The sequence below is a fragment of the Drosophila eugracilis genome, unplaced genomic scaffold (assembly GCF_018153835.1).
Source record: "Drosophila eugracilis isolate 14026-0451.02 unplaced genomic scaffold, ASM1815383v1 contig_353, whole genome shotgun sequence".
Taxonomy (NCBI): Eukaryota; Metazoa; Arthropoda; class Insecta; order Diptera; family Drosophilidae; genus Drosophila; species Drosophila eugracilis.
Genome location: NW_024573209.1, coordinates 1976020 through 1985314, shown reverse-complemented (window position 1 = coordinate 1985314; position 9295 = coordinate 1976020). Strand labels below are relative to the sequence as shown.

The window sequence follows — 9295 nt, the reverse complement described above, 5'->3', positions numbered from 1 at the left end:
TAGCCGTATAATGAGATCAATATGAGGTTTTGGGGACAGCTTGGAAGGCTCTTTGGGAAATTGTGTGGGAAAATTGTGTTGGAAATAGGAATTTTATACAGTAGTTTTTTGGCAATTGTATAAAATGGTTACGAAATCAACACTACTCATTCATGTCAACAAAAATGTTTAAAAATTGCATAAGCCATGTCCTAAAACTCCCTTATCCCTTCTTTCTCATCCAATTATAACATTCCCAGCTAATTCACGCATCAAATGCAAATTGCATTCAGCAATGTTCTCTCCCCTCCCATTTGACATCAGCCTGACTCCTCTTTCAGAACCAAGCACTTTCGAAAATCCTTATCCTTTGCGGATTACAGAAACAGAACCAATATCCCCATTGTCAACTCGAATGTGGCCTTTGATGAAGGCGACACGACATTGACAGACGGTAGCCGATTGACTGCTGACAGGCTGACTGCTGGCGGTACGAAAGCCCCCAGAAAGTAAGGATCAGGATTGGGATTGAGATCAAGGAGTGGGGAAACATGGAGACGGGCCTTTCCGATCTGGCCAAAATGAAGAAGCGACTCTGTGGAGGGAGAACTGCAAACTGCAATTCTGATGACTTTTTGTCAGGCCTGATTGACGTCAACGACTCAGCGACGTTTGTCAGGCATATAAATCTTTTGGCTCGTTTGTTTCTTGGCTATGCCCACATATCCCGATACCAATCCCAATCCAAATCCGAATCCGTAGCCGGGGGATTATAATGCCCGACAACGACAGCGATGCGATGCATAAACAATGCCACTTTAAATTGGCAATTGTTGGGACAGTAAATTTTACAATGAATTACTACACAGCCATTCTTTTCTTACCATCTTTCTTATTTTACCTTTCGTTTTTTATCGATTTCCGAAACAGCAGCTAAAATAAAAGGTTCGAACTGTCCGTCGGATATAATTGCACGTCTCTGGGGCGAAAGTATGAACTGAACTTGAACTGCAAATTGGGGCGTAGCTAAAGACCGATTTACCCATTCTTTTTTGAAAGTTCAAGCTTTTGGGTCGAACTAGTGCAACCTATATAAAGGCCGGGTTAAAGGTGATTTAGTACAGTTCACTTCGGCTTGGTGATCAGACAACAGTAGTCCAGCTAAGATCAACTCATAAACTAGCTGCGGTACCATGGCTCAAAAGGTGGGTTTCCCTTAAAGGATAACTATTTAAGGGTATCTAATATATCCCTTGATCTTCCTTAGTTTTGCATTGCCTTTGCCCTGCTGGCCATTGCGGCCATTCGGGCAGCTCCTTTCCATGGCCACGAACATCATGGTCATCATGGCGGAGCCACCAGTCACGCCTCCGTACATCTAACATCCCACGATGATCATCACGAGGAACATCACGGTCATCATCACGATCATCACGGACACGAGGAACACCACGACTCGCATGCCGAGTACGACTTTAACTACGGAGTCAAGGATCACAAGACTGGTGATGTGAAGTCGCAGAGCGAATCACGACATGGCCACAAGGTTACCGGACATTACGAGTTGATCGATGCCGACGGTCACAAGAGAACTGTCCACTATACGGCCGACAAGCACAAGGGATTCGAGGCCCAGGTCCATCGCGAGAAGCTCCACGATCACCATCAGGTGGAGCACCATGGTCATGGACACAGCGGCTATGAGGGCGGACACGTTGAGTTCGAAGAGCATTCCATCTCCCACTCCGGACACGACTATGGCCACGGACACGAAGGACATGGCCATGGCCATGGTCACGGACACGGCAGCAGCTCTCACAGCTACTCCCTAAAACAGGATCATGGTCATGGACATGGAACACAGCCATGGTCATGATCACGGCTTCGAGCACGGACACGGCTATCACTGAGTTGCCTTCTGAAATTTCTATTTGTTTTTCCTTCCCCTATTGAAAGTGTACCAAATACCTATTGTTGTTATACCAAAATAAATCAGGCAAATACTATTAAAAGTTAAAAGTTTTCTTTTAAATCTCTAAAAGGGTGCTAGAAAGTCTCCTACTCCTTGAAGAGAACTGATAAAACTTGATGAAAACTGAAATGTTGTCTTCTTTTTAATATTTTATCAAATATTTATGACAATCTACAAAGTATATAACCATTAATTTGACAACTTAACAGCACAAACCGTAAACAAAATATAACAAATTCGCATAAACCATAATTTGGGTCAGAATAAAAAATCGAATAAAACAAAAATCCGATGATGATAAATCATGTTCGTGCGGTTTATCCATAAATTAGCCAGCATCTATTCGGTTTGCTATTTCAGGTGGCTGAAAACTTGAATCACAAATTCATGCATGCACATTATTCAGATATATATTTATATATCTGAGCACATCTAGCGATTTTTTATGGACGATTTCTTTTCACTTTCAGTGGTGGCAATTGGATTTTCGGAGTTGGAAGTCCTTTATTCATCCTCGCATACCCATAAATCAAATATATATGTATATCTCCCTAGCTCTTGTGTGTTTGTGTTGCCCTCATCCCCTCAGTAGCTGCTCATACCATTTGGCTACAATTTGTTTAACAGACAGGCTCGGCACATCCTTGCGTTATCCTGTTGCCCTCGTTTGTTGCTGTATTACAAATGACTGTGGAATATTTATAAGCATCATAAATTTAATTTATGTCGCCGCTGCGCCCGCCGCGTTTATTGTGCGCATAATAAACGCTCCACACAAAAATCCCTTCTCGACCGGGGACTCCCCTCCCTCTCCTTCTCTTTCCCAAAAGTAATTTATTATTTTTATACGTTCCATGTATTTGTACGGGCACGCACTTTCTACATTATATAATATACAAGATATAGTGCGAAAATTGCAGCGGCTATTACTTATATTTATTATGGCATTTTTTCGCCGGATTTTCTTGTTTTATTTTGCAAATAATGATTAATTGAGATCGATTGACTCATAGCTGCAAGTTCAGGTTTAAAGTGAGCATTTATATATTTATTATTTGTTATATTAAATATTAAATATTAACTTACTTTTAAGCAATGTTTCCCAATGAACAAACATCTTTCAAACATTTCAGTACTTTATTACAAATATTTAATATAAAAACCGAAATTATCAGATATCAATATTCACATTCAAGGAAATTATTCGATTTGTATTTAAATTAGTATTTAATTTCCGCTAATCACGACTCTCAATCAATGCTTTTCGGGCATTTAATGAGCTCGAATGAGAAATTTACATGCCACCAAATGCAATTGAATCATAAATTTCGGAAATAAAAAAATGAAATTGAAATTAATTAAGCAAAGCTTCAAGGGAATGTGAAGTCGCGCTGTTGCCTCAGGTCGTAAATTTAGTTGATTACGATTTATTTGAAATGAAATCAAAGCAATAAAAAAAACACAGACACCGATACCGAAACGCAAAACGAAATGAATTTTTGGTTAGAAAACCGAGAAAACTAACCAAACGCGTTGATCAATTTGCAATGCAAATTGCTTTGTCAAGTGAGGTTTGAGCTGAGAGCTCCAAAATGCGGACTATCGGCGCATAAAAATAAAGTAAATATATATTTTATGTTTCACTTGTCGTCGTTTAATGCCATAAAAATGGGTATGTGTCTTATTAACTGATGAGGCTGTCGTTTTAAAAAAACAACAACAAAAATACAGAAAACAAATTTACAAACCGGTATGGCACCAGCCAAGTCAAATCCGAGAGGAGGGCGCCCCCAATCCAAATGCCCGTTACCTGACTTTGGCTATGGTGTCATTAATTTTGGAATCGTAAAGCCCACAATATGTCAAACGAGACCACACAGCGTCGTAAAATTCAATGTTTATGGCCTGCCTGCCCCTCCGATTCGGTATATATATATATATATATAGTATAGTAAGTTTGGCTTGATTTTTTTCCAAGCTGATCTTGTGCTTCGATTTTGGCTTCGGTTTTGGGCTTTGAATTTTGTTATCAAAAGTGTCGCGTCGCTTTTAATGGCTTTTGCTTTAGGTGGCTGCCTTGTTGCGTGTTTCGGTTTTTTAAACGCTTGCCAGAAAATTAAGCGTAACTTATTTGTCAAGTTTTTGCTCGTTTTTGAGTTTTTTGCGTTTGCCAAACGTTTTTCGAGAAACATAAATAAACTTGATTCGGTAGGAGATTGTGTCCAGTCTAATAAGCACACAATGCCAAATCAATTAGGGGGTACTAAAGTGCTAATATAAAGAGTTCTTTTCGTAATAAACTTAAATTTAAATAACTGGATCTAATCAGGAAGTTTTGCAGTTTTTCTAAGAGACACTTTCTAGGTATTTCCCAAAGACGTTTCATTGTTAGAAATCTCTAAAAAATTATAAGCAAAATTAAATAGCTATTAAAAATATATATGCAATTATAAACAGAAAACAACAATGTATCATATAAGTTTAAAAATCATAACCAACACTCAAACATTCAAATTGCCAGTAAAATCAGAAAACTGATTTTCCCCAAGATCAATTTGAAAGCCAAAATCCAGTTGGGCTTTATCTTCCAATGCCGCATTTTGGCCAATTGCATTGCATATACATTTTTCGTACACACTTTACGGAATATCAATAAATATTTTGCTAATTACACCGCAGAGTGATTATTTAAGCCGACTATATGGGCTGTTTGGTGGCACACGGCTGGCTGCCGCTTTGCGTAGCTGCCGGTGTTTGTGTTGCAGCTATTACTGCTGGTCCGCCGTCAGATTGTAACAGATGCCCCATGGCATCCATAATAATGTTAAATGCTTTATAATAACCATAAATGTTTGAAATGTATGTGCCAAATGGCTTTTGGTGGCACATCCAACCGCACATACAGAGACCACTGTCCGTTCATATAATAACCAGTTCGAATCCAGCTGCGTCTCTCGACAGCCGGCACAGTGAGAGGTCCCTCGATTCTACAGTGAGTTGGACTTTTTGCCATGGAAATTGTTTATGGACATTTTTGTTTGAGACAAGGAGAGGGCAGGAGGGGTGGTGAGTGTTACTGAATTTAACTGATTTTTAATGTGCGCAGCGAGACTTGTGGGCGTTGGCGATAGATATTGAGAGAGTGGGAAACCAGGGGCATAACTTTGGGGTCGACATATAATGCCATTTGGTATTAGCCAATTTGCGGCAGTTTATTGGTGGAAAACGTTATGGCATGATTGGCTGCTGGCTGCTGGCTACTGTTTAATAAACTCATTGATTTATGGCTAATTAAATTTGTTGGCCATATTAATTTATGCCAATTTTCTTGGCACATGCGCAATCAAATTAATTTTCCCCCCAATGGGTCAATGCAACATTTAAACAGCCAAATAAGTTCAGCTACTAATGGGTTAAATATATATATATATATATATTATATGATTAATGACCAACAAATTGGGTTGACGGGCAAATGGAATTTTTCTTTATTTCAGCAAGGAGCTGACCATGAAAATTGAGAACCCGAAACGCCCCAAACTGTCAGTTATCCATCACGATTGATGGATGGGCTCCATGGTGGGGCAGTCTGTATTTTCTGCGAGAGAGAGTAGAAGCTACCATCCACTCATCGTCATTATCCACGGCTCTAGCCCTTGGCCTTATATATATGTAAGTGTATATATATACTCGTAAATCGTAAGTCGTGCAAAATGATCTTCACTTCTCGGCGATCGCTGGGGTGTTACCCACACATAGCACCGCATTTTGGCTGCCTTTGCTTATCCAAAATTGTAATCAACTTAATAATAGGCTCTGAGGGCTTTAATGCTGATTAGGGGTTTTGTTTTTAAACTTAAGATTGTCGGGAGGGGGCAAGCAGATTGAATGTTGGGGCACATACGCACCGTAATTATGCAGGCCAGTGTAGAGTTGGCTAACGGGCAAATCCGTGGAGCTGCTTACTTTCGCTTTGCTACTTTTTCACTGGAAAATTGCTGTATTTTTCACAATATGAGTTATAAATTGGTTAAGCCTTACTTTAAAGAAGGAGTACTTAAAAACAAATCATTTAGTTGGACAATTTTTTATGGGCTTATTAAGATTATAAGGATTTTTATAAATAGTTTTTATATCTTCAAATCCATTAGCAAGTTTTACCAAAAAAAAAAATAAATTCTGGAAAAATGGCAACTTTTCTGTGTTGCAATAATTTATTTCGTTTTTCGTATCTACTTTTCCAGTGTTTTTTTCTTTATATCACAAGCTTTATGTGGCTATCAAAATTAATTTCCGATATGATTGATTTGTTTTGCGGACACACGAAACCGCTGCCGAAGCAGAAATGACTTTGTCCAGCGGAAAACTATAAATCATTGAGACAAAAACGTGAACACACGCGGCACACATTAGTCAAAGAGGGCAAAGGCAAAGGCAAAGTCAAAGCCGAATCGAGCTGTTGGCCAAAAACGCATAAACATTTTACAGCGCAAACAATTAACTAAAAATAACATAAAAGAGTAGGCAGCGCTCCGTGCCAGACATGAGGCCAACTTGAAAATCTTGAAACGAACAAACAAAAACAAAAACTAAAATGATTAATGAACGTCACAATGGCAGTTTTGGGAAAGTTACATAAATTAACACATGTCTTTACCATAATGAGTCAACCAGCTAAGCCCAGTCTCCTCCAGTCATCAGGCAGGCAGACAGCCCCCAAGGCGCTCAAATCGGTTTAATATAATTAATGTGTCTGCTGATTATTACTTTTTGAGCATGTTTCTACGGCTGCCATTACGAGACACAGAGGGTAAGTATCAATTCTAAATCAATTAGGCGGCAGAGCATGTCAATGGTTTGGGGAACATTAAAAAACTATTAAGAAACACAGTTATAAAAGAATAAATTAAAAAAAATTTATATAAGTTATAATAAGATAGGCCGTAACTTATTTTTAAAGAGCCTTAGTTAGGCTCTGGTGTACATTTTTAGATTTTGCAAGAATATTTTTCATGGTCTTTCCTTTAGATAATGATTGACATTACCATTATTCCATACAAAACCATTTTACCTAACAAATATCTCCTACCATATATCTATCAATCTATTTATTTAAAAGTTGTTAAGCAGATTTATTTTTTATTGCGGAAGAAGACCCTCAAAACACATCCATTGTATCTCCAAAATTAAATAATTGAATTAACAAACAAAAAACTTTTAACTAACATAGAACATCGACAACTCCTCTCCAAACTTTTTGACATTTCCCAGTCTGTCAGATTCTATTTTATTATTTAAAAAATATATTTTATATTTTTTTACTACGTCTGCAAACAGCGAAATGGACATACGTTGAACCAAAAAATAAGGGCAACTTTCTGGCCGTGACAGGTTGCAAAAGGACCTGGCCAGACGACAGACAGGGGCACGCCACACTCATAATTGTTGTATTTGTTGTTAACGGAAAACAAAAGGAGCATCATCCCAGCCAAGTTCATTCAAATGGTTCGGTTGAGGGCCAAAAGCGGCACAGAGTATGGCAATAAAAAATGTGTGGCTCATGTGGCCCCAGGACAAACAGTCATGCAGGCGGAAGAGTGTATACGTTAACCAGGGGAGAAAGAGAGTACCGGAGCACCAGAGGATTGGAGGATGAGAAGCGCGGGAGGAGGAGAGGCCCTGGCAGACACTAATTCGATCTGATAATCATGGAGTCCCGCCAAAGGGCATGAATTGTAATTTCCTCTTTCGCGGAATTAACTGTCGGTCCTTGTCGCTTGGTCGGTTGGCTTTGTTGTTACGATGTTTGCAATTTTTTTTTTCAGCTTTTGTTGTTATTTTTATTTTATTTTTTGCTTTTGCGAGAATCTGTTGAATTCGATTTTTTGTTTTTGTTTTCTTTTTTTATTTTGGCAGAGACATACCGGCTAACCATTGTTGGCTGGTATTTATGTGTCATATTTATTCAGTTAAGGCCTTGCGCTTTTGTTTTTAAACCCAGCCAGCCGGTCGTGTGTCTGCATTTCATTCATGTTCTGCAAGGCTGCAGGATGCTTGTTTTACCCTTAGTTATCCTTTGATGTGGAAGCTTCTAAGGAAAATGCACTAATTTGAAAATTAAAAAGAAATGTCAAGGGAAACAGAAGCAGTGATTTGTAATGGAAGTTTAAGAGAAGTTCTACGAATAGGTTATTTTCCATCAATAATATTACAGACCTGAATTTTAAAAAATATTTTACTGGATTTTAGTTTAAAATTTAGGCAATACATTCCTAATTTTTGACATCCTAAACACAATTACATTTTAGATTAAGTCCCTAGCAGAAATCCAGTAAAAATAGGCAAAAATCCAGACAGTAAACTGAAAAAACCGAACAAAACTTTTTCCCCAAACGATAGAAATACCAACACACATCTTTGTTTATGTATTCAAATACTCGTATATATATATACATATATATAGGAAAATATATATGTAGACGGTACCGACTGAACAACAATTTTGCAAACGGAGGGTAAAAATAAAATCAGCATTTTTAGTAGTTAATTTAATTTATTGCAGCGTTTTTATGGTTGACTTTATTGCATAATAAAACATAATTTACTGCGCCATTGAGACTTTTTGCGTTTGCGTCGATGATTCTAAAGCGCAACCATCGACCATGGCCCACCGAGGGGTGAAGAAGTGGAGAAATGCGGGCAGGAGCAGGCCCACTGAGAGATATCCGAGATTCAGGGAGGGAGAATGTGGTTACTGCGAAATTGGGCGAGACAAAGACGATGCCAAAACAGGGGGAAAATAGGGCCAGAAACCAGGCAAAAACAGATACGAGAGGTGGGAAACTTCAGACAGATTGCGATTTCATTTTTTTTATATGTTTACGTAGCCGGAAAAGTGCCGGAAAGCCCCTGGAAAAATATAATCGTCTGCAGATTGAAAGCCAAAAATATGAGCCTGTTTATGGGAAATAACTATTACTCATTTTAAAGATACTATAAATACTAAATTAACATACTTTTTAGCGAAATCTCTTCCCTAAAAAGTGCATTTTCTCACCAAAAAACAATCGATAAATTCGTAAAGCTTTTCGCCCAAACACATCACAACTTGTGGTCGAGTCGTTGGATTTAATCACCAATTAACAGAACAGAAAAATGATGGGAAAATTGCCCTGGTCCTACCGCAATCTAACCGACTAAATTTTCACCCGCTGGGCAGGACACAAACATTCCATCAGCCAGTCATTGACATATATCATGGAATCCAATGGAGTTCAGCCTGTGTCCTCCATATAAAAGCGCCTCCGGATGAAGCGATGGCCAACAGTAGGGCATTAGGAGTGG

General features: G+C 38.6%; 1 protein-coding gene across 1 annotated transcript; it reads left to right on the top strand.

Moving 5' to 3' along the window:
* Window positions 1-1083: 1083 nt before the first annotated feature.
* On the top strand, window positions 1084-1985 carry LOC108105764 (histidine-rich glycoprotein). The gene is made up of 2 exons (XM_017212484.2): window positions 1084-1184; window positions 1247-1985. The coding sequence occupies exons 1-2, from the start codon at window positions 1173-1175 to the stop codon at window positions 1853-1855; spliced, it is 621 nt and encodes a 206-aa protein (XP_017067973.2). The 5' UTR covers window positions 1084-1172; the 3' UTR covers window positions 1856-1985.
* The last annotated feature ends 7310 nt before the right edge of the window (window positions 1986-9295 follow it).